This window comes from Canis aureus, chromosome 23 (assembly GCF_053574225.1).
Source record: "Canis aureus isolate CA01 chromosome 23, VMU_Caureus_v.1.0, whole genome shotgun sequence".
In the NCBI taxonomy this organism is placed as follows: domain Eukaryota; kingdom Metazoa; phylum Chordata; class Mammalia; order Carnivora; family Canidae; genus Canis; species Canis aureus.
In genome coordinates, this window is record NC_135633.1 from 18,128,495 (window position 1) to 18,154,048 (window position 25,554).

Here is a 25,554-nt window from a genome sequence, read left to right on the forward strand (position 1 = left end):
CTACCTTGACAACATTCTAGCTATCATTTTGGTTTCTAATTACACTTTAGAGCATTATAGAAGGGAAACCAGTTTCGTTAATATGCATAGTAAATCTGCAGCATTTCAGCAGAGTAAGTAGTGAGTAGTCCAAGAATGGAACCACAGATTTTAACATGATTTTATTTTTCTGGGAAAATAACCTTTTTAGGGGATCCCTGGGTGGCGCAGCGGTTTGGCGCCTGCCTTTGGCCCAGGGCGCGATCCTGGAGACCCGGGATCGAATCCCACATCGGGCTCCCGGTGCATGGAGCCTGCTTCTCCCTCTGCCTGTGTCTCTGCCTCTCTCTCTCTGTGTGTGACTATCATAAAAAAAAAAAAAAAAAAAAAAGAAACCTTTTTAAATTTCTTTTTTAAGATTTGATTTTAGAGAGTGAGTGCACACACAAGCAGGGGGAGGGGTGGGGGAGGAATAAGCAGAATTCCATGCAGAACCTGGTTTGAACCTGATTCAGGGCTTGATATTAGGGCCTAAAATCATGACCTGAGTCACAACCAAGAGTCAGATGCTCAACTGAGCCACCTGGCACCCCTGGTAAACAATCTTGAGACAAAATGGCAATTTTTTGTAAGATTTATTATATTTTTTTGTTGTTAAAGACTTTATTTATTCGTGAGAGACAGAGGCAGAGAGAGAGAGAGAGGCAGGCTCCATGCAAGGAGCCTGACGTGGTACTCGATCCCTGGTCTCCAGGATCAGGCCCTGGGCTGAAGGCGGCACTAAACGGCTGAGCCACCCGGGCTTCCCCTAAAGATTTATTTTTGTGAGTGAATGAGCGTGCATACACAAGCCTGAGGGAGGGGTACATGGAGAGGGAGAGAATTCCAAGACAATTCCCCAATGAGTGTGGAGCCTGACAGGAGGCTCAGTCTCAAGAGTTTGAGATCACGACCTGAGCCAAAAGAGTTGGAGAAGCAGGCTCCATACGGAGCCCAACTTGGGACTCGATTCTGGGTCTCCAGGATCAGGCCCTGGGCTGAAGGTGGCGCTAAACTGGTGAGCCACCCGGGCTGCTCAGATTGGTACTATTCTATAGAGAAACACCCAGTGCTGTAATTCTGAGGAAAAAAAAAAAGTTTGGCTGTCTTAAATTCCTAATACTATGTGTTCTATTAAAAGATACAACAGAGGAGCCACATTTACAGGAAAACAAGAATTTTAAGGACCATCCCCCAAAACTTTGGCACCAACTACAGCTAATAGGGCTGTTTGATAGGGTGATGGATATAAAATATGAACAGGGCATCTGGCCGGCTCCGTGGAGTATGTGAGTCTTGATCTTGGGGTACTATGTTCAAAACCCATGTTGGGCCTAGAGTTACTTAACAATAAACAAATGAACTAGTAGCAAAACGAAATATGGGGAGATACAATCTCAAACTATTTACTCCCAATCTCTAGACTACTTACAACTAAATAATCATGAATAAAACTTTTTTTATGAATAAAACTTTTAAGTTTAGAAACATTTCATGTTATCTTTAGAGAACTTTAACCAAATTTGAGACTTAACAAAACTGAAAATTGAGATTCATATAAAATTCACCATTTTTGTGTTTACTTTAGTAGCTTTTAGAATATTCAAATGGCTGTACAAACCATCACCACTATCTAACCTAAAACATCATCCCCAGAAGAAATCCTGTACCACCCATTAGCAGTAATTCTTCATTCCTTCTCCACCCAACACCACCACTTTGTTTCTGAACTTAATTCTAGACATTACGTATGAATAGAAAGTTTTGTCTGACTTCACAATTTCAAGGCTCATTCACTTTTAAGATTTTATTTGTTCATGAGAGACAAAGACATAGGCAGAGGAAGAAGGAGGCTCCACATGGGAAGCACAATGTAGGACTTGATCCCAGGACTCCAGGATCATGACCAAGGGCAAAAGCAGACGCTCAACCACTGAGCCACCCAGGTGCCACAAGGCTCATCCACATTGTAACATTTAACAGTACTTTATTACTTTTTATTGCCTAATATCCAAAGGACTGTATGGCTATACATTTTATCCACCCACCAATTAATGGTTATTTGGGTTGTTTCTTCTACCTTTTGGCTATAATGCTACTATGAACAATTGTGCATGTTTTTGTGCAGATGTTTCATTTCTTTTGGTTATGTGTATCTAGCAGTAGAATTTCTGAATTACACTATTTTCAGTCTTCTAGGAACTGCCAAACTTTTCTATAAGCATTTTCTTTTCTTTTTTTTTTTATTTTATGATAGTCACAGAGAGAGAGAGAAAGAGAGAGGCAGAGACATAGGCAGAGGGAGAAGCAGGCTCCATGCACCGGGAGCCCGATATGGGATTCGATCCCGGGTCTCCAGGATCGCGCCCTGGGCCAAAGGCAGGCGCCAAACCGCTGCGCCACCCAGGGATCCCAAGCATTTTCATTTTATCAGCAGTTTATGAGGGTTTCAATTTCTCCACATCCTCACCAAACTTGTAATGTTCATCTTAAGACATGTTAGTAGGTGTGAAATATTTCCTTGTGATTTCCCTACTGACTAGTGATGTTCAACACCTTTTCCTGATATTGGCCATCTATCTTTGGAGAAATTTTTTTCCAGTAGGTTCACCCAACATGGATGGGGCTTGAACTCATGACCCAAAAATTGTCACCTGCTCTACTGAGCCAGCCAGGCACCCCGATTCCTTTTTAAATTGGTGTCTTTGTTCTAAGAGTCCTCTATATACTCAGGATTTGCAGATATTTTCTCATAATCTCTGGGTTGTCTTTTCACTTGCTAGTAGTGTCCTTTGAAGCAGTTTAAAGGGACACCTGGATGGCTCGGTGGTTAAGGCTTTTTGGCTCAGGGTGTGATCCTGGGGTTGAGGCTCCTGAGGGGAGCCTGCTTTTACCTCTGCCTATGTCTCTGCTTCCTCTGTGTCTCTCATGAATAAAAAATTCTTAAAAAAGAAAAATGAAGCAATTTAAAATTTTGAAGTTCAAATCACCTGTTTAATCTTTTGTTGCTTGTGTTTTGGCGTTAGATCCAACAAACTGTTGCCTAATTTATAGTCCAAGATTTATGTCAATAGGGACGCCTGGGTGGCTCAGCGGTTGAGCATTTGCCTTTGGCTCAGGGTGTGATTCTCAAGTCCAGGATCAAGTCCCACATCGGGCTCATTGCAGGGAACCTGCTTCTCCCTCTGCCTAGGTCTCTGCCTCTCATGAATAAAATCCTTAAAAAAAAATTTTTTTTTGGAGTTTGAGACTTTCATTTTTTTTAATTCATGAGAGACACACAGAGAAAGGCAGACACAGGCAGAGAGAGAAGCAGGCTCCACATGGGGAGCCTGACGTGGGACTCCATCCCAGGTTTTCTGGATTAGGCTGAAGGTGGCACTAAACTGCTGAGCCAACCAGGCTGCTGCCCTGGAGTTTGAGATCTTCTATCTAAATCTTTGAACCAAAAAAATAAAAAATAATAAATCTTTGAACCACTTTGAGTTAATTTTTTGTGTGGTTTGAGTATAGATACCCAGCTGTCTCAGAACCACTGGTTGAAAAGATTATTCTAATACTGAATGGTCTTGGCATTGTTGTCAAAAATCAATTGACCATAAACTTATGGATTTCTGAACTCTCAATTTTATTCCATTAGTCAGCATAAAATGTCTATCCTTACACAGTACCACTGTCATGATTACAAAATCATGTTTGCTTTCAAGCTTGTTTCGGCTAGTTTGAGTCCCTTGCATATGCAAATTGTTTCTCATTTCCTCAAAAAAAAAAAAAGTTGTTTTTTGTAGGGATTACACAGAATCTATAGATCAATTTGGAGAGGTCTGCCATCTTTAGGATACTATCTTCTAATTCACGAATGTAGGACCGCTTCCCATTTATTTAGGTCTTGTCTCAATGTTTCCAGTTTTCAACAGTGGGTTTTTCAGTTTTGCTAAATTTTTTTATGGGGATATAAGTGGGATTTAATTTCACTGCTGTTGTATAAAAATACAACTGATTTTTTAAAATATTAATCTTGTGTTTTGCAACCATAATGAAGTCAGTAGGTCTTTTTGTGTAGGGATTCCTATAAGCTTTATACAAGATCATGTATGTCATCTGCAAATAGTTTCCCCTCTTCCTTTCTAATCTGGAAGCCTTTTATTTCTTCTTCCTGCCTAATTGCCCTGGCTACAGCCTTATGTACAATGCTGAATAAAAATGGCAACAAGGAACTTGCTTGTCTGGTTCTTGATTGTAGGGGTAAGATTTTAATTTCTCATCACTATGTCCATTAATTAGCTTTAGGTTTTTGTTCTTGCCTTTTTTCAGGTTGAGGAGTTCCTTGTATTTCTAGTTTGAGTTTATTAAAGGATTTTAAAAGAAATCTTAAGACTCAGACAGGAAGCATTTAAATATAGGATCCAAATATTGAGTATAACTGACAAATTTCAACCTATACATGAAAGCAGAATCCAGACACATATGACATATCACTTATGCTTTTAAAAACCTAGAAGGGGAGGGTGTTGCCTCACAAAAAAAGTTATAAAAAAGATACTTTCTCCTTGCATATTAATAAAATCCGGGATCCCTGGGTGGCGCAGCGGTTTGGCGCCTGCCTTTGGCCCAGGGCGTGATCCCGGAAACCCGGGATCGAGTCCCATGTCGGGCTCCTGGTGCATGGAGCCTGCTTCTCCCTCTCTCTGCCTGTGTCTCTGCCTCTCTCTCTCTCTGTAACTATCATAAATAAATAAAAATTAAAATAAAATAAAATAAAATAAAATCCTAGATTTCTAGCTGGCCATCTAGTTTCCCTTTGTAAGAACCACATTCACCAAAGTGCTATAGCAAGAGTGGCCAATCTCATCAAGGGTAAAACAGAATTCAGGAATGCTAAAAAGAAAAAGAAAAAAAAAGTCACAGATAATCTTCACCAAAATTTAAATTATATAAAACAGAACTGACATTTTTGTAATGGATGTTTTAATGTAATTTTAGGTCATTCATTTTACAAACACTTATGGAATGCCTACTATGATTAAGGCATTGTGTTAGATCTTCCCAAAGACATGGTTTAGTCATATTAACACAGTTCCTAATGACTTTTTCTTCATGCTTGCTTCAGGGCCTACATCTAGGGCGAAAAGAAGCATACAATCATGGCTGTGGTTTGGCCACCCCTGCTCTACACTCTGGTCTCTTCCAGGGGTGAGCACAGCAGTCACTATCTTGATAAGGTATGTAGCTTAGTAATTATCATTTTATTACCTGGAGAGAAACAGATTAACTTCCTTTAATAATGATAAATGAATACATTAAAAAAAAATAGATGGCTTAAGTTTACCAAAAAGTGAAGATTCTACACTGTCAGCCATTAGACAAAACAAAAATTGAAACCCAAACAAAATCAGAATTAACTTCTATAAATTAAAAAATAAGTTACAGGTTAGTGAAACTGTGGGAAAGACTTTATGTTAAATAATATCTACACACAACCAATTACAAGTCTGTAAACACTCTTATCCAAAGTCCTACAACCTTATCCAGAAGCACTGACAAATATCAAGGTGCATAATCTATAAAAACTATAATTTGATGTTAAATTTAAGGAAATACTGTAAATAAATGATATATATTTGATACTTTAGAAACTAACATGAATACTATTTAATATTAAATATATTTTAATTTTAAGGTCTTTAATTTCAATTAAAATCTTTTTTTTTTTCAATTAAAATCTATAAATGGAGATTAGTTTGGATTGTATGACAGAGGAGACAAAAAAACTTATTCTCAGAGACATACCAATACATTTTCTTGGAATAAAAGCTCAGGAAATGAGAATTTTCATACTGTTCATGGGAATAACTAAAACCTTTATTAGATATGGTTTTCCAATAACAATGTGAAAATTGGAATTATCAATTCAAAGAGTACTGAAGTCTGAAATTTAAAAAAGTAGACTAGATATTAAGGGATAAAAGGTAAAGGAAGACAAAAATGTTTAATACTATTCAATATATCCCCTCTGTACACAATGTTGCATATATACAACTACTCCGTTTTAATTTTATTGATTTTATATAATAGTGAAATCCCCTTAAGCAACCTAGGGTATACAGATGGTGTCCAACTTGGGGGGAAAAAAAGTAGAAACACACTTGATTAACAGTTTTCACCCACACATTTTAGACAGACAATTTTTTTTTGTTTTTTGTTTTTTTGCCAAGATTTTCATAGTAAATTCATAAATATAGGAAATACTTTCACTCCTTCAGTGTTAAAATAGAAAACCAAACAGTGCCAACAGTAGTGGCTTAATTATTGGCATACAAGAAAAACACAACACCAATGGGTTTTCTTCATTATGCATTTTAAATATCAATATGTGCATTTGTTTCATTTTTACAGTTATAAATTTCCTAGTCTGTTATAGACAACAGCATTTAATAGCTTTGAATCCATTGAGATGTTGCTTTCAATTTGAAATATTGTGTGTATACATGTATATAAAAAAATAACCCAATGTATGACTCATCTGACAGATGTTTAAGATCAATAAAGGCTTATTTTTCAACATGCAGTTAGGAGAGAAGGAAGCAAGCCAACCTCTCCACATTGTCTTTGTTGCTGGCTTGTTTTTGCAGTGGTATCAATAGTGGTTTTTGGAGGGAACCGTGTGCCTTCAGCCTAGCTATTTAAGATCAGATACCACAATCAACAAGAGGGGATAGGAAGACGGGGATATGGGCAGGTGTTAAATTTTAAAAGTGTGCATTCTGCACTCTTTCTAGGTACAGGATAAAAACAGGCCAATGAAGAAAAAGTTTTATAATTAGGAAAAAACTGCAATCAAATCAAGACATAATAGCCGAATTAAGTTCTTTTAATAGATTGCATATATAGTTGTTTAGCCATACTCTTTGATCAACTCTTTAAGAGTAGAACTTTATATCCAATTTACATGCTTCAAATATCACCTTTCTTATTTGATACAGTAAGGTCTTGTATCCAAGTCTCCACTTGTACACTGAGAGCTTTAAGAAAACAGGACACAGAGGGAGTTGTCATTTTTTAGCAGCAATGAAATATCACTAACCCCTTTTAACATACCGAATTCAAGTCACTATCAGAGGTGAGTGCACCACAAAGTCACCAGGTACAAAATTGCTAGTTCATTTTTAAATTAATAACTTGAAATTACCCCTGCCCCCCACCCCATTACATCCCTTCTTTTTATAAACAGCAAACATTTTGCTATTTTATACATAGGCTAGCAGGCTTGTTTCAATATGAAAGTGCTAATTCATTTACAGATTTTTTTTAATCAGTTATGTAGTGCTATAATAAATGTCCAATAATCTACATAGGAACAATCTTTGATGAATGAAAATGATGAAGATTGAATAAGGCTATTGATTACCTTATCTTATTTACATATAAAGAATAGATACCCAATGGTGAAGAAGAGACAGAAATCGGACAAATACTCATAGGTGTAAAAATTACATCTACCTTTGAGCTTATACTGTAAATGAGACATTTTAAATAGTCCTGTAGCCCATGCCTATTTTTTCCTCAGAAAAAGAAAAGCTGCCTTCATGACATCCCCTCGTTTCAGATTTCCACAGTGTCACTTGAACTTTCAGTCAGAATCTTACTTTCTTCAAAAAATAAAGAAAATACCACCCCCAAATTACCGCCCTCCCCCCCGAAATCCCTCTGGTTTCTTTTTCAGTGCCAAGTTGCATGATCAGGTCCCACTGCCTGGGTTTTTCTGTCCATCTATTGATCAATTAGTTTAGAGTAGATAACATGAACCAGTTCTGGAACCGCTACTAGGAGGAACACAAGCTCTTCACTACAATCACACAGCAGGAAATAAAGTGATAACTCAATTCATCCCTGGTGCCGGGCCTCCAAAATTGAAAGAACTTGGCACAACCGGAGCACTGAATTTGTATCCTCCATGCTTCTCAATCATTTTGGATTCTAAAAAAACAAGTAAGTGAAAGTTTATTTTTTTAAGTGAAAGTTTAATAGGGTATTTAATCATCTTACTACTTTGAAGAAGAGAAGGAATTGATAGACATTTACAAAAGCTTAACCCACTAGTATTAGCCAAAGTTCCAAAGTTGTCCCCTCCTTCCTTCTCTTGTATAGGAGTAAGAGAGGAAGAGAGGTACATTACAGAGAGAAGATAAACTCTCATGTTGAATGCTGGAGACTTTTGGCCAACTTTCACTTTCTGATGTTAAAATAAAAAATCTTTAAATACACCTAAGTCAAATACTGAATCAGGAGTCAGTCTTCAAAGGGAGTAACAGCTAATAAATCTAGTGCAGGCAAATCCACACCTTAGAGAGCTGTGCTTTTTGTAAGGAGAATACTTCTTTGAAAATTAAATTAGTCTAATAAGACCTATAGAAAATTATTAGGACTACACTTAAAATCAGTCAACTTGGCAAAAAACAATTCATTTCTTCATTTCATTCCTTCTGAATTCCTATCACCTGTAACTGTAGCTTTTATATAATTTTAAAACATTAATATAAAATTTTAAAGCTGTATCAACTCATAAATTGCATTCAAGAGAGGCTGTGGTCCACTGACATACCATGAGCTGCTCTTCTTTGATCAGCCAGAGTTGCTATATCCTGTAACTGTTTTCTTTGTTCTTCATTAAGACCATGAGTCAAAGCCTGATACCACACAGGATTACGATTTTGTATAGCTATCAAAAGAAAACAAGGGAAAAAAGAGTAATAATACAAGAGGCCTTTCTATTGTGTTCCTTCTACTTCACCTCTAGTACTTAAATTCTGATCTATTTTATATTTTCCCAATAATAATTTAGATTAACTTATTTGTGAAAGATATAGGGAGAAAAAATTCTCGCTTAGTTTTATGCTACAAAAACTCTAATCACTCTCATACTTCATATCTCTAGCAAATAAATCAGAGCTGAGGGGTGCCAAGATGGCTCTTTCGGTTAAGTGTCTGCCTTCACCTCAGGCATCTGGCTTCCTGCTCAGTGGGGAATCTGCTTCTCCCTCTCCCTCTGCCCCTCCTCCCACTCATGATATCTCTCCATCACTCTCTCTCAAACAAATAAATACTTAAAAATCAGAGCTGAAAACAGTTCTTATATACTTAAGTAATAAAGTAGGAAAACTTTAAAATGCTCACGTTTTATGTTATAGCCTAAATTAATGGTCAAATCCAATCTGTGATAAATGCAGAACAAATTTTCCCAGTACATGACAAGACCAGGTATTATTTCAGTGTTTTGGGATGCCTGGGTGGCTCAGCAGTTGAGCATCTGCCTTCCGCTCAGGGCGTGATCCCAGAGTCCTGGGATCAGAATCAAGCCCTGCATCGGGCTCCCTATGGGGAGCCTGCTTCTCCCTTTCATGTCTCTGCCTCTCTCTGTGTGTCATGAATAAGTAAAATCTTAAAAAAAAATTAAAATCTCAATGTTTTACAAAAACATGCACTAGATAAAATGACAGTTAAGGGTACCAAGTCTGACCACGTATTTCCCTGTTTCAATTAAGTAGCTATTCAAAGGGGTAGGTGTATACTGAGTGAGTTTGAGAGGGAGAAAAAAATTCTCTATAAAGACTCCCACAGGGATCCCTGGGTGGCGCAGCGGTTTGGCGCCTGCCTTTGGCCCAGGGCGCGATCCTGGAGACGCGGGATCGAATCCCACATCGGGCTCCCGGTTCATGGAGCCTGCTTCTCCCTCTGCCTATGTCTCTGCCTCTCTCTCTCTGTGACTATCATAAATAAATAAAAAATTAAAAAAAAAAAAAAAAAGACTGCCACAAAATAAGTTTTTAACATAGTAATTCCAAGAATGAAAACCAATTTCTTCATGTATCAGATGCCAGATATTTTGGGGGTGGGGGAAATCGGACAACTAATCACACGATTTTCTATTTCTACTTTATTGCATTTACTATGCACTGGTCCTCAACTATAAACCATCCTTTTGGGATTAACATATATTTAAGTCTATAATTCTTTTTTTTAAGATTTTATTTATTTATTCATGAGAGACACACACACACACCACAGAGAGGCAGACACAAGCAGAGAGAGCAGCAGGCTCATTCAGGGAGCCTGTCGTGGGACTCGATCCCGGGTCTCCAGGATCACACCCTGGGCTGAAGATGGCGCTAAACCACTGAGCTACCTGGGCTGCCCGACTTAAGTCTATAAAATACAAAATCATGGACAAAAACAAGTCTATAATTCTTGGCACCTCATTCAATTCTTGCTGCCCGACATGTAGCTCAAAAACCAATCTGTTGTATTTCTGTAACCTTGCATCATAACTGCTTTGCCATGGGTTTGGAAGACTAATGCCTGGTTATCAGAGAACTCATTCAACATCAAAGTTCTTATAATATACAGGAATGATAGCACTCTGTGGGGGAAAGGGTATTTCATTTTTTTTTTTTTTTTTTTTTTTTATGATAGGCACACAGTGAGAGAGAGAGAGGCAGAGACACAGGCAGAGGGAGAAGCAGGCTCCATGCACCGGGAGCCTGACGTGGGATTCGATCCCGGATCTCCAGGATCGCGCCCTGGGCCAAAGGCAGGCGCTAAACCACTGCGCCACCCAGGGATCCCGGAAAGGGTATTTCAAATATAGTGCCAATTTTAATTTCTTAAGCTGGACAGAACACAGATTTTTTTATAGATTTTATTTATTTATTCATGAGAGAGAAAGGGGTAGAGACACAGGCAGAAGGAGAAGCAGGCCCCATGCAAGGAGCCCAATGTGGGACTCAATCCCAGATCCCGGGAGCATGCCCTAGCCAAAGGCAGACGTCCAACCACTGAGCCACACAAGCACCCCTAGAACACAGATGTTTTATTTGGTGAAGTCCAAGCAATGGATGGTATAGCCACATACAATGTGTTACAGGAAAAAAGAAAAGGGATTCCAAGATAACTGATATTAAAAATGGTCAAATTCTCAGAAAGTTAACTACGGTTTTGGCCAGAGGGAAAAAAGATACAAAAACAAGTAACAGATAATAAAAGTGGGTATTTCTAGAGAAAGCTGAAAGGGCAGAAATCAGAAGTGGGAAAGAGGAACTGTCATTGCATAAATTTTGAAATATAGTATCTTCCTATTACATACACATCTAAATAACAGTAAAATAATAAAATGAGGAAATACTCTGAAACCCTATGGCAACCGCAGTAACTTCAGATACTAGCTACTAGTCCTTAAACCATAGTCTAGTTTGGGTTTGATATACCTAAAATCCCTTAAGTGACAGACACAAGTAAGAACAGATAGGTTCAGGGAAATGGATCATATAGAGCTGTCTGAATTACATATAACAAGTTGACTTACTTTGAAATATAGCTTTAAATATCTGATACTCATCAACAGGGTTATCTTCATCATCAATGATTGTGGAGTAGCCTTCTAGAGCAGTCTCCTCAGCATCATCTTCTTCCCAATCTTCATCATCTCCATCCTCACCTGCTTGTTTAGCCAAAATCTCCAAATATTCTTGCCCATCTTCATCAATATCATCTTCATCACTCCCCAGTTCCTCTGCCAAGTCATAAATAGGTGCATTTGTTAACACTGAGGTATTCTGTTACTGAACAAACTGACAATGATCACAGTTAGTAAATTACAAATCACAAATGAATAAATTCAAATTCTAAGAATTGGTGTTTAAATACAATATTCAATGGGGCACCTGGTTGGGACAGCTGGTTAAGCATCTGACTCCAGTCCTGTTCTGGGGTCATGAGATCAAACGCCACGTCAGGCTCTGTGCTCAGCATCCAGGCTGCTTGAAATTCTCTCTGCCTCTCCCTCTGCCCTTCTCTCTCTCCCTCTCTCTCTCAAATAAACAAACAAATAAATAAATATTTAAATAAATATTTAGCAATAATCAGAATAAAACATTCTCATAAAAATTCAAGAAACTCAACCACAATTCTTAATACCAGAGGTTTGAAAAAGGATTACATAAGATGAAATTCAGCACTTGGGCTCTGGGCCTTATGGTATATACCGAACCAAACACCAACAGTAAAATAATATAGTTTATGTTATGTCCTTAGAACACCTTTCTGAGTTTTTTTTTAATTTTTTTTTTAATTTATTTATGATAGTCACATAGAGAGAGAGGGAGGCAGAGACACAGGCAGAGGGAGAAGCAGGCTCCATGCACCGGGAGCCCGACGTGGGATTCGATCCTGGGTCTCCAGGATCGCGCCCTGGGCCAAAGGCAGGCGCTAAACCGCTGTGCCACCCAGGGATCCCGGAGTTGTTATTTTTTTAAAGGCCAGCTAGGTCAGTAAATGATAAAAGACAAAAACAGCAATAACTATCTTATTCTGAAACTATTATAATAATTTCTCTTAACCAACATTCTATCAATTTATACTCTTGTAGTCTGTAGTGTCCATTTGTATTAGCCACCTAATCAAATTTTATTATTTTAATAAAACCAATTTATTTATTTTTTTTAAAGAGTATTTATTTATTTATTCATAGAAACACAGAGAGAGAGAGAGAGGCAGAGACACAGGCAGAGGGAGAAGCAGGCACCATGCACAGAGCCCGATGTGGGATTGGATCCAGGGTCTCCAGGATCATGCCTGGGGCTGCAGGCGGCGCTAAACCGCTGCACCACAGGGGCTGCCCAACCTAATCAAAATTTTATAGTGCAGGTATACTTGGTTTTAGCACTAATAGATAATAGATGTTTGCCAACAGCAGAAACCATAAATACCTAGAATTGCTTTACATGTCAGGAGATCTAGCCAAAGTTCTGGCCTTCGCAGACCTTACACTCCAGCAGGAAGATAAGGTAGTCTTCCTTTCTTTCTTTTTAAAAAGATTTTATTTATTCATGAGACACAGAGAGAAAGAGGCAGAGACACAGGCAGAGGGAGAAGCAGGCTCCATGCAGGAAGCCTGATGTGGGACTCGATCCTGGGTCTCCAGGATCACACCCTGGGCGAAAGGCAGTGCTAAACTGCTGAGCCACCTCGGTTGCCCGATAAGGCAGTCTTTTTATGAATAAATAATGAAAGCATTTGGCCATGATCCCTCATTTTTTCAGAAGGGTTAAAAAAAAATAAGTCTACTGATGTTTCTAACCAGGTAATAAGTGTGGCTTCCTCCACCACAAATCCCTTACCAGTTTCATCATCATCTTCAGCTTCATCATCATCATCACTGTCATTCTCGTGTTCTGCATGGCAGGCATACGCTCTTTTTAATCCATTAAATAAAAGGATAAAAGCTGGCAAAATCTGTCCAGAAACTTGATTTAAAACTTGTGGTATTTGTTCCATATCAATAAGAGCACAAAGGCCCAGAACACACATCTTTCTGTCGTGAAGTCTAAAAAATAAAATAAAGTATATATATTTTTAATAAGTAGAGTATCTCACAAAGTTAAATAAAAAAAGATCCAATATGTCACTTACCCCAAGAAACAATCAACATCATTAAGCCATTGTGTAATAAAATGATTTGTAACTGGTTCAACATTATTAGGGAAGCGAAGATTTTCTAAGGTGTTGAGAAGTAGGTGTGGATTATAGTACAAAGCTGCAATGGCAACTTGCAGGCACATTGTCCGAAGTTCACTTGTCTTCACCTCTCTTGTCAGTCTCTCTAAAGCTGCTTCCACAAATAAGGGAATGCACTATAAAGAAGACAGCAAAATATTCCAAAACCTTAAGTAATAGCAGTCTGACCATAGTAACCTATTGCCTCAACTAATCTCTTTTTCTATTAGATGACCAATAGTTTTTAGTGTTGGCCTAGGCACTCACTGAAAAACCTAACGTTAGAGAAGACAAGTATTCACTAAGCTATTAGATCCTCACCAGGATAGCCAACTGGATTCACAATATTCTTATTGGCTAATCTTACTGTAATAATCACTTCACAACACATATACATCTTTATCAATTCATCTGTTGTACACCTTATGCTTATATGACATTTTATTTAATTTATGTCAATAAAGCTAAGAAAAAAATCCTATTGAAACTGACCACGGTGGGGGGGGGGGGGGGGGGGAAGAAACCACGGAAATTTAACCAAATCCACCTTACTGCAATGTGATAAATGTAGCACACAATACTCTCAGAGCCTACTATAAAAATACTTACCTTGCATGATAACAAACAGCCATAAAACTTGCCAGTTATATTTTCATACATATTAAAGATAGGATCATTATATATCGGTTAAATTTTAAACAAACATTTAAGAAATGTTATCTAGTGTCATAATAAACAATAAAACACAAAATACACAGCAACTGCCCCAAAAGAAGTAAACTGGAGGTAAAGATTCTCTCTACGTAGCCTCAAATAGGAATCATTAAGTTAACCCCACTGACCTGGTCAATGCCACGCCCTTTGCATTGTAGAATGATGACTTCTAACAATTTTGCTGCATGACACTCTGCATCTTCTCCTGCAACTCCTGTAAGAACCTGATCAACACAAATATAAAACTGCAGTGAGGGTCCTATGCATCCCGGCTGGTGCATGATGGGTGGCATGTCTTGGGCGAATGGGGGCGCGCGTGGGGACACGGGGGGAGACAGTACTGCTGCTGCCAGCCACTTCAGCTTCAGCCCGGAGCCCACACTTGCCCACACTCGAGGACATCCGCCGCCTGCATGCTGAGTTTGCTGCTGAACAAGACTGGGGCCGGCCCCACCCCCGCCTCGGTGGGCCCGGGGGAAGTGGTGGAGCTCTTTCAGTGGAAGCCTGATGAGGAGCCTGGCCAAGCCCAGTCCCCCAGGGAACGGGCAGCCCTTCAAGAGAAGCTTAGTGACGTCCTCATCTACCTGGTAGCATTAGCAGCCCGCTGCCATGTGGACCTGCCCCAAATGGTGCTCTCCAAGATGGACCTCAACTGCTGGTGCTACCCAGCACATCTGTCCCGTGGCTCTGCCCTCAAGTACAGACTTCCCCGTTGGGCCACCTCTGAAGACCAAGCTGTGGGGCCTGCAAACCTTGAGGCTGTGAGTCCACAGGCCAGGCCTCAACCTAGAAACCTGGGCAAAGGACCTGCAACTCAGCATGGCATCTGAGAAACAGAAAGTGGCCTGGCTGTGGAACTTTGTTCTAGTCCTTTTCTAACAGATCACAGGTTTAGGGGCCCTATTTCCTAAGGTCTGAGGCCCAAGAACCTCCAGTAGACAGTCTACTGGTATTTTTGTTCTCAATAAAAGTTTTGGTTAGCAAAAACAAAAACAACCAAACCTTTAAATCACAGAATATCTGTACCCTGCCTATAGTCCCTTGAGTTTTTAAGATATTCTAATTAATATAAATGATTACAATATTCATTGTACAGACTATAATCCAAAGCAACTGTCAGAATTTGGAGTTACTGGTTGGTTATATCTCAGCCATCACACATCTTGGTCTACATAATCAAATCACCTCCGCTGTAGGGCCATTCTGGACTACAACATGTTGAAAACCACGGTCTTCTCATACAACCATGGTAGCTAAAGCACTCTACTTTTCTTAGGAAGATATCTAGCTCGTATGTAAAGAAGTACCAAAAAAAAAAAAAAAAGGCTGAGATTTCTAGGAAAGACCTTTCTCTACACAAGTCTCATAAAATAAGAAAGTCTCATTGAATTGGGAGAGGAGTTAAAAGAGGCAGCTTGTTGATGGCAAATGCTATTCCTAAACAAGAAATAAAAAACATGGAACTGACCTAATTAGACTAAAGAATTCTAAGTGTTAAGGGTAACTTCTGGAAAAGGAAAGTAGATGGTATAGATTATCACTGTTCCCAGAGTAATAACATAAACTATATAATTGACAATAAATAATGAATTCAATTATATCCCATATCTCTTGTGTAAGAAAAGCATTATTCAAAAAAAAGTAACATTCTGCATACATTTACTTCTGATTTTCCAAGAAATGGCACAGTACTTTTGACTTTCATTTTAAATAAACTCCTGGTTTTTACAATCTTGCTATTTACTACATAATTTCTGTAGAGCCTCCATAAACTGTATCCTCCAAGAATTTTCTTTATAAAAATCTTTGTTCCTGATCCTTTCAATATCACTCAAATAAGTTCAATCTTTTTTTTTTTTTTTTAAGATTTTATTTATTCACTCATGAGACACAGAGAGAGAGAAAAGCAGAGACACAGGCAGAGGGAGGAGCCAGCTCCATGCAGGGAGCCGGACATGGGAGTCTCCAGGATCACACCCCGGACTGAAGGTGGCGCTAAACCGCTGAGCCACCCAGGCTGCCAGATCCTTCCTTCTTTAGATTCAAAACCTATTAAAGAACTATGGTAAGGTAAGCTCCAGGCACTCTAAGAAAAATTAAAAACGTAACTCCAGCTAACGTCAGGGCACACAGAGGTGCCTGGGTGGCTCAGTGGTTAACCTTCAGCTCAAGTCATGATCTCAGGGTCCTGGGATCGAGTCCTGAGTTGGGCTCCCTGCTCAGTGGGGAGTCTGCTTCTCCCTCTGCCCCTTCCCTGTTTATGCTATCTAAAGTAAATAAAATCCTTAAAAAAAAAGCCCTTGTTCTGTCAAACCCATATAATATGTTCACCATAATGTATCACGTATCTTCACTCATCACAACTTACTTTTTACAGCACCAGCCTCATGACATATCATTATATTAACTAAAAATGACCTACCTTCTTACACATACTATATATCATTTCAAGATACTTGGTATCAGACAGAAGTGTATCTGTATCAACTGTTACGTAATTATGAAGCAGAGGCATCATATCTGCATTAAAGAAAAGCATAAAAATATTAAAAATGAATTAAACTAATTAAAACAAAAAATTACTAAAAGTTAAAACCTTTACTAATGTAAATGCTGTTTCTGAAATATCTCCTTAGAAAAAGAAAGCAAATATGAATTTGTTTGGTCCCTAGCAGTATATATATATACATTATACAAAGAGTATTATTATATTGTACAAAAAAGACTGTACATTATACAAAGAGTATTATTATATTGTACAAAAAAGACTGGTCATGAGCTCAGGGACAGGAGGGTAAGAATGTGTTAAAGGAAACAAATCTAGAAGCATAACTAAATCAAAACATATAATGGAAATCAATGTTATCCTGGAGTATTAACTGCAAATGAAAATATCTAAGAAGCATTTACAATGTTCTAAAGTATATGTTCAAGTGATATACTAAAAATGAATCAAAACAGGGAGAAATTCTCAGTATTAATATGCTGACTTTACTTACCTGTAAAGTAATCAAATCCATCTTGTTGAAAAACCTCAAATACCAGAGGTAGCAACTGCCACATTTGCGGAGACACTTGTTGACATGTCAAACTATGTGCTAAAGAGAAGATCTCTTCATAGAATTCTAAGAGACAGTATGGAGTTGTTAGGACAATGTTTGCTGATACAGAAAAGTAGGAAATTTTAAGCACAATCAGGGGTATATACCTAAGACATGTTGTTGTAAAACAGTTCCAATGACCTGTAAACAGATTCCTTCAAGTTGCTGGGTTATCTAAAAGAGAAGAGAAAACTGTATGTAACTGCTGCACACTAGTGAATGAATTAATGAATAATGCATAATCCAACTCACTGCTTATTGAAATATAAAGTCGGCATCATAAATCATTTTAAGTCTTTGTTGTTTTTTAAGTCTTTGTTTGAAAGTAACCCAAATTGTGGGTTAATGTGGAATTGAAACTTAATGTAATACCATTACAACTTAATGAGATACCATTACAATGAAACAAACACAGGGAATCACATGCACAATTTACCTAAGAAAAGTAGAGGAAAAAATAGCATCCAGAGAATATAATTATGAAAATAAAGGAACCACATCATTTTCCAGATAGATTACAAACCCTTTTGTGTTTAAATATTTAAATATAAATCAATTCAACTCAAGTGTAATTGAAAAGTCACTGTCAGTGGCTTACAGAAAAATTATTTGAAAGAAGGCATTATTCTTACCACTCCCACTAATTCCGAATCACCTCTATTTATATAACTGTTAAGATATAGTGAACCATAACACCCAAGACCAAAAATACAAATTCCTCTTGAATTGCCAGTATGATCCTCAATAGACCCCAAGTCCCTGGAAGCCATTAGAATGTTTAATGTGGGGAGGGGAGAGGAGGTAAAATTTACTAACTGGATATAGAACCAGGACATCCATTTCAATTACATATATTTAAAACATTTTTAACTCTTCAAATATAGCAACAACTAATTTATTAACCATAGGCAGCTAGAGAATTCCTCATGGCTTCTATCTCCAATTATACTGCAGAATATAGTTTACTGAAAATCTCCTGTAACAAAAGGCAATTTGCAGATAATCTGAAAACATGATTTATGAATATAAAAATCTGCACTGGAATTATAAACACCAAATTCAGGACACTAGTTACTTCTAACGGAAAGAAATAAAGAAATTGGATTAGGAAGTGGTACCCCAAAGGCTTCAATTACATCTATCTGAATTGGTTTTCTTACTGGAAATAAAGCCAAAAGGATATACTATAAAATGTTAAAATCCAATAAATTCAGGTGGGAGTTAAAGGGTATTGGTTATAGTTTTCTGTTCTTTATCCTTTATCCTTTTCTGAATGTCTTATATTTCATTTTTAAAAATTAACAATTACAATTTTGTTTATGAAAGACAACTATAAAAGAAAACTAGAAATACAATAGTAATGGAAGCATAACAATGTATAGTCAACACTACTGAACCGTACACTTGAAAATGGTTAAGGCAGTAAATTTTTTGTTATGTGTAGTTTACCATAATTAAGAGATCGCACCCTGCATCAGGCTCTGTGCTAGGCGTGGAATCTGCATAAGATTCTCTCTCTCCTTCTGCCCTCTCCCTATTTAAAAACAAAAAAAGGAAAGCCAGGAAGGTTTTCCTAGGAATCACCACACTACTGGATCTGGATAGATAATCTAAGGAGCCAAAATCCTGAGACTTGAGGTAAGGATATGGTAATACAAATACTTCCTTCCTTTTCCTTCTAATATTAAACAACCTAAAATATTTATAAGATCCCAACAGTCTCCTACAAAAGGGAACTAGTTAAAAGATAGCAAAATCAAGGTACATGTTAAAAATAAGGATTAGATAAGCCAGAGCCTTCCAAAAAAAGCATTAGAACAGTTGTTGAAGAATGGCTTTAAATTCCCTAAGACCTGGATCAAAACCTTAGAACATTGGATCACTTTACCTCTTTATGATCTTCAACTACACTAAGTAGCGTGTCAATGGTATTCAGGATTCCCATAGCAGTAACTGCTTTGTCATCACTTCCTTCTTCATCTGGTCCAGTCTGGATTACCTGATTAAATGTCATAGCCTAGATTCAAGAGAATATAAAGCTTGCTATTAAAACAATAAAAACACATTTTGGTCTAAAACTTTATTTTTGGAAAAATAAATAAATAAATTAATTAATTAATCAATTAAAAAAACTTTATTTTTGAAATGTTCTCACAGGGACAGCAAAACCAATCAATGTTACCAAACTGATTAATAGTAATTAAGAATCTGGGCTCTATAAGCAAGTGGTACTACTACCACTTACTAGGTGACCTTAAGTTACTCGACCTGTTTCCTGACATATCATTTGAGAACTTTATCATAGAGATACTGTGAGGATTAAATGAGGCAAGGCATAGAAAGTGCTTAATATTATGAATATGTTTAGTAATATTTAAAAATGCCCAAATACAGGTATACTACTCAAGGATTTTTGTTATAAAATTCAATTGTTTTCAAATATCTGAGAACAGAATAATAATCTTATTATAAATGCAATATACATATTTAATGAATGCTGTTACAGTTATTCAAATATCCTTACCTACTTCAAAATCAGTTTTTCACAAAACTCTTTGCTTTTTGCTTAAATCCACAACAAATACCAAGAGCTAGATTCTTATTGCTCGATATTCAGCAAGAATATAAACTGCATCACACAAATCACTATACAGGGACTATGAGTGGTAATTGTTGGGGACATGGGGCAATGTACCATAAACAAAGGACAACTACTGAGTAACTACTATTTACAAATTGCATTAAAAAAAAAAAAAAAAAAAAAACAATTAACTAGGGATGTCTGGGTGGCTTGGGGGATAGTGGATGAGCATCTGCCTGTGGCTCAGGGTATGATCCCTGAGTCCTGGGATCAAGTCCTGCATCGGGGTCCCCATAGGGAGGCTTCTCCTTCTACCTGTGTCTCTCATGAATAAATAAATTACTTAAAAAAAAAAACACGGGGATCCCTGGGTGGCTCAGCGGTTTGGCGCCTGCCTTTGATCCAGGGTGCGATCCTAGAGTCCCAGGATCGAGTCTCGCATCGGGCTCCTGGCATGGAGCCTGCTTCTCCCTCCTCCTGTATCTCTGCCTCTCTCTCTCATAAATAAATAAATAAACAAATCTTAAAAAAAAAAAAAAAACAACAAAAACAAACCACAATTATTTAGGGGCACCGAAATGGTTCAGTTAAGCAATAAGAACTCTTAATTTCAGCTCAGGTCATGAGCTCAGGGTCATGCATGCTGGGTGTGGAGCTTGCTTAAGATCCTCTCTCCCTCTCCCTCTGCCCTGCTTATGGTCTCTCTCTCTTTAAAAAAAAAAACAAAAAACAAACAACTATTTAGGGCACCTGGCTGACTCAGTTAGCAGGGCATGTGATTCTTGATCTCAGTGTTCTAAATTCAAGTCTCATGCTGGGTACAGACATTACTTAAAAACAAAGTCTTGGACACCTGGGTGGCTCAGTGGTTGAGCATCTGCCTTTGGTTCAGGACATGATCCCAGAGTTCCGGGACTGAGTTCCACATTGGGCTTCCTGCATGGAGCCTGCTTCTCTTTCTATGTCTCTGCCTCTCTCTCTGTGTCTCTTGTGAATAAATAAAGAAAACCTTTAAAAAAAGAAATCTTAAAAAAAAATTTTTTAAATAAAAAATTTTTAAATTTAAAAACCTCTCTATTTGCAAATATTATTTCTACTTCATCTTTTATTTTTCTACTTTTCTATTTTATATCTGGTCCAAAGTATTCATGGAAACCACACAAACAAAGCAGTCATGATCAACATTGATAGTACTTAAGAATGTGTGTGGTGGAGGCATATACTTCAGGTGTGAATCCCAGCTCCATAGTTCACATTTTCTCTCAGTACATGACTATTCTTCATATAGGATTGTGAAAGGCTTTGAACAGTACCTGACATACAGTAAGCTCTGTGAAAATAATTGTTATAAGATAATGAATAAATGATTGGTTCAAATAACATACCAAATGCTGTGTCATTTCTACTGCAATAGGAGTAACTTCTTCACTATACTCGCAGATCATTTTCTGAATTACATTAGTAAGATCATCATTTTCTGTTTCTCTTATAATATGAAGAAGAGCCTGCATTACAGGTCTGATGAATGGTGTAATATATTCTTTAGCTATAAGAGAAAAAAGAAAAAAAAAATCTGGCCAAAACAACTAAAACTCTTTAAAACCTGTTATATATCAAACAATAAAAAATAGATACTTTCACATAAAGGGGAAGACAATGTGTCAAGTTTCTAGGATAATGCCTCATACAGTTGTGTGTAAAAACACTATTTTTGAGATATAAATCCTTTACCTTTTTCTTGATTGCTGATCAATACTTGAAGTGCAATGGCAGCTTCCACTTTCACAGGCATTTCCCTATCATCAATCAGACATCGTCGTGTCAGCTCTAAGGCCGTTTGCAGGTTCTGGTCACTTTTGAACTTTACTTCACAAAAATAGTGAAGGACCCAGCAAGCCTTTTTTTTAAAAAAATGCAGTAAATGCAGTTACTATAGGTATCCTAAATTAAATTGTAGCAAGCTACAGTATCTCTATTCCACAAGTTCTGTGTATGGGAATTTGGAGGCTGGTCAGTGGCAGGTTATGTCCAGAGAGACAACACTAGACCAGTACTATGATCCCAACTTACTCTTTGGCTGCATGACATTTGTGTGGATAGCAAGATCTGAATGCAAAACACAGGCAGACACTGCTATCAGACACAGACGAAAACCATGCACACATTACAGCAGCCATATAAATATTTACATGAAACAGAAGTCTAAAATCAAATAAGGCAAATATTAAGGTGAGCATTAAAAAGGTTCCACATAATAGTCCACATAAGCAGTCATTCATTACAAAACATAAACATTTAAATTAATACAGATTTAAAACATACCCTCGCTCTCATATAGCCGAGTTCACTGCTGAAGAGAGGGAATACATGATTCTGCAACATGTATTCCATCTGATCTTTGTAGATCTTTTTCTGTAAATATAAACAACAATTATTTTTGAAAGATTTCCAAATATAATCACCTCAATGCCAAATAAATACAATGTTAAAAATGACTATTTATGTCAAAACACACATTTATTCTGATTCTTTGTACTTCAAGATCCATATGAAATTTTCTCATTCTCAAATTTCACCATCAAAAAACACTGAATACCTTTTCTTTAATTTTACCTCATTTTCTTAGAAAGCATTTATACCAAATCTTAACAGTGATCATGACTGAGTAATGGAAGTGTGGTTAATTATATTCCTTACCTTATGAAACTATTTTAATAGAAAAAAAACCTATTATAATGAAAAAAGCCTCTCTGGCAAGGTTTTAAATGCATACAACACAGACTGAGAAAAGACCCTGCTTATAAGGTAATAATCTAGGTATCTAAAAAGATATTCCCAGGGCGCCTGGGTGGCTCAGTCAATTGAGTATCTGCTTTTGGCTTAGGTTATGATTTCTGGGTCCTAGAGGGGACCCATGAAGGGCTCCCTCCTCAGCAGGGAGTCCGCTTCTTCCTCTCCCTCTGTCCTTCCTCCCCACTATTAGAGAGAGCTATTTATCTCTAATAAATAAATAAAATCTTTAAAAAAATTTATATGCCACTGTTTAAAAAAAGATATTCTCATGAATCTTAAAATAGGGTCTTTTCTAAGTGTTAACAAGCTTTTAAGCAGTTTCTGGAATTGCATATTACATCAACATTAAAAACTAATAAATGCTTGAAAAACTGCAGACATGGGAACTAAATGCAGTGTGGGATTCTCAACTGGATCACAGACCAGAAAAAAGGGCATCAGTGGGAAATCTTATACAATGTGAAAGGGTCTGTAGGATTACTGAAGATTATGCGATCTATATTAATTTCCTGGTTTTGAGAATTGCAGTATGACTATCTAAGCTGCTAACATGAAGGGAAGATGGGTGAAGAGAACTGTTTTTGCCATTTTTCTGTAAGTCTAAAATTACTTAAAAATAAAAAGTTAAAACAGAAAAACCTGAACCTGTCAAGACAACTCACTCAAGATTCCCAGCCTGCCATACAATAAATAACCACTATCTTTAATTTATAAACTAACAGAAGGATGATGGGTGGACAAGTATAAAAAAAACTAAAGTATGAACAAAATATACCTATAAGTTAATAGTGATATGGAACAAGGTTTCTGAAAGTTAGATAATTCTATGATTAAATACTCACACTTTGGTTGCCATTTATTAACTTTTAAGCAAAAGCAAATTTCAGATCTTATTTATGAAGTCAGATACAATGTGTACAATTAAGTTGAGGTTCTTAAAAATTAATCTAATCCAGGGTCATTCTTAATTAGAAATTTGTCATAGGGATCCCTGGGTGGCGCAGCGGTTTGGCGCCTGCCTTTGGCCCAGGGCGCGATCCTGGAGACCCGGGATCGAATCCCACATCGGGCTCCCGGTGCATGGAGCCTGCTTCTCCCTCTGCCTATGTCTCTGCCTCTCTCTCTTTCTCTCTCTCTCTCTGTGTGACTATCATAAACTAAAAAAAAAAAAAAAAAAAGAAATTTGTCATAAAAGCATGATGTTCCTAGGCTGTGAATGGATAGTCATGTTTATAAATTTCCTTAAAGATTAATTTTTTGCAGGAAAAAGCCCACTATTTTACAGTTATCTTACAACATGAAAATAAAAATGACACATGCAAAAAGTACCTTCAGCACAAGCAGCTAAAGAAAATATAAACTGGACAAAATTTCAGAATTGTATCAAAAATCATACTTCAAAGGACAACATCAAGAAAGTAAAACAATAATCTACAAAATACTTGCAAATCATATACATCAAAAAGGTCTAATATTTAGAATATACAAAGAACTCTTAACAATTCAACAATGAAAGGACAAATAACCCAGTTAAAAAATAGAAAGGATTTGAATAATACATTTCTCAAAAGATCTACAACAGCTAACATACACATGAAAAAGGATTCTGTATTATTAGTCATCAGGGAAATGTTAAGTCAAAACCACAATAAAGTATTGTTTGACACCAACTAGGATGGCTATAATAAAAAGGTAATGATTGTTGGTGAGGCCATAGAAACTAGAACCCTCATACATTGCTGGTAAAAATATAAAATGGTACAGCCACTCTGGAAAAGTCTGGCAGTTGCTCAAAACATAACAGCAACTTGACTCCTACATGTTTATTACCCAAGAGAAGTGAAAATGTCCACACAAAGATGTGTACATAAATGATCAGTGTTCCTAAGAGCCAAAAAATGGAAACAACACAAATGTACACCAATTGATGAATGCATAAAAAGTAGTATATGAATACAACAACATTATTTGGCAACAAAAAGGAATGAAGTACTGACACATGCCACAACATGGATGAACTTTGAAATTATTGTGCAAAGTGAAAAAGGCGAATCCTCAAGAAGCTTTATGTTATATAGCATTCCCTTTACATGAAATGTCCAAAATGGATATATCCACAGAGAAGACAAAAAGTAGATTAGGGGTAGCCTAGGCCCAAGAATTTGGAAGGAAATGCAAAGTGACCACTAAATAAGAGTTTCTTTTGGGATTGATGATTGAACAACTCTGACTATAATAAAAACCTCCAAAAAAAAAAAAAACAAAAAACAAAAAACAAAAAAAACCACCGAATTACTCACTTTAAAGGGCAAATAGTCTGGTATATGAACTGTATCTTAATAAACTGTTATTAAACTACTTGCATACAAAAGAAGAATTACCTTCAAAAGTATTTCAGCTAAAGAACCAATCATATGCAGGGCTCCATCTTTTTTCCGAGGATCAGCATTTGGTTCTGTAAGAATCTGGTAGCAAAATCCCATTGTCTTTTGCAGTACCTAGATTTTTTTAAAAGGAAAGTTAAACTTTATTGGATTTACCAATAATCCTTAACAACAAAAAGACAAAATGACTCACGTGGCTAACATTAAAAGCTGAGTGTGTATCTGAACAAATTTTAAATACTAAAGCTAAAGTTCCCTACCTCTTTCCTTTTGCTACAAGCTGTAAATAAAAGTGTCTGGGCAGCAGTGGTAGGAGAGATGAAATCTTCAAACACATCTAGAGAATAAATTTAAAATTAACATGAAAACCAGCATTTCAATTTCTTCAACAAATATTTTCACATAATTTACAAAT

General features: G+C 37.0%; 1 protein-coding gene, 1 long non-coding RNA gene, 1 other non-coding gene and 1 pseudogene across 4 annotated transcripts in view; 2 read left to right on the top strand and 2 right to left on the bottom strand.

Annotated features, from left to right (window-relative positions):
* LOC144294699 (uncharacterized) overlaps positions 1 to 25,554 on the top strand; it is a 48,728-nt gene that overhangs the window by 4,107 nt on the left and 19,067 nt on the right. For both annotated transcript variants that reach the window (XR_013362102.1, XR_013362101.1), the window contains exon 2: positions 5,129 to 5,240. This is a non-coding gene — a long non-coding RNA (uncharacterized LOC144294699). The remainder of the gene's footprint in view (positions 1 to 5,128; positions 5,241 to 25,554) is intronic.
* The window catches only part of IPO7 (importin 7), a 55,855-nt gene continuing 36,159 nt past the window's right edge, over positions 5,859 to 25,554 (bottom strand). Inside the window, exons 11-25 of the mRNA XM_077866525.1 lie at positions 25,400 to 25,476; positions 25,137 to 25,253; positions 22,285 to 22,374; positions 21,694 to 21,859; positions 21,348 to 21,508; positions 19,270 to 19,398; positions 17,489 to 17,555; positions 17,280 to 17,405; positions 16,703 to 16,800; positions 14,409 to 14,504; positions 13,483 to 13,703; positions 13,191 to 13,396; positions 11,378 to 11,584; positions 8,621 to 8,737; positions 5,859 to 7,995 (exon numbers count right to left, since the gene is read on the bottom strand). Of these exons, the coding sequence (XP_077722651.1) occupies positions 7,898 to 7,995; positions 8,621 to 8,737; positions 11,378 to 11,584; positions 13,191 to 13,396; positions 13,483 to 13,703; positions 14,409 to 14,504; positions 16,703 to 16,800; positions 17,280 to 17,405; positions 17,489 to 17,555; positions 19,270 to 19,398; positions 21,348 to 21,508; positions 21,694 to 21,859; positions 22,285 to 22,374; positions 25,137 to 25,253; positions 25,400 to 25,476 (1,976 nt within the window). The 3' untranslated portion in view covers positions 5,859 to 7,897. The remainder of the gene's footprint in view (positions 7,996 to 8,620; positions 8,738 to 11,377; positions 11,585 to 13,190; positions 13,397 to 13,482; positions 13,704 to 14,408; positions 14,505 to 16,702; positions 16,801 to 17,279; positions 17,406 to 17,488; positions 17,556 to 19,269; positions 19,399 to 21,347; positions 21,509 to 21,693; positions 21,860 to 22,284; positions 22,375 to 25,136; positions 25,254 to 25,399; positions 25,477 to 25,554) is intronic.
* LOC144294696 (dCTP pyrophosphatase 1 pseudogene) lies at positions 14,414 to 16,576 on the top strand (annotated as a pseudogene).
* On the bottom strand, positions 21,949 to 22,133 carry LOC144295561 (small nucleolar RNA SNORA23). The gene has a single exon (XR_013362653.1). It is a non-coding gene; the product is annotated as a small nucleolar RNA SNORA23 (small nucleolar RNA).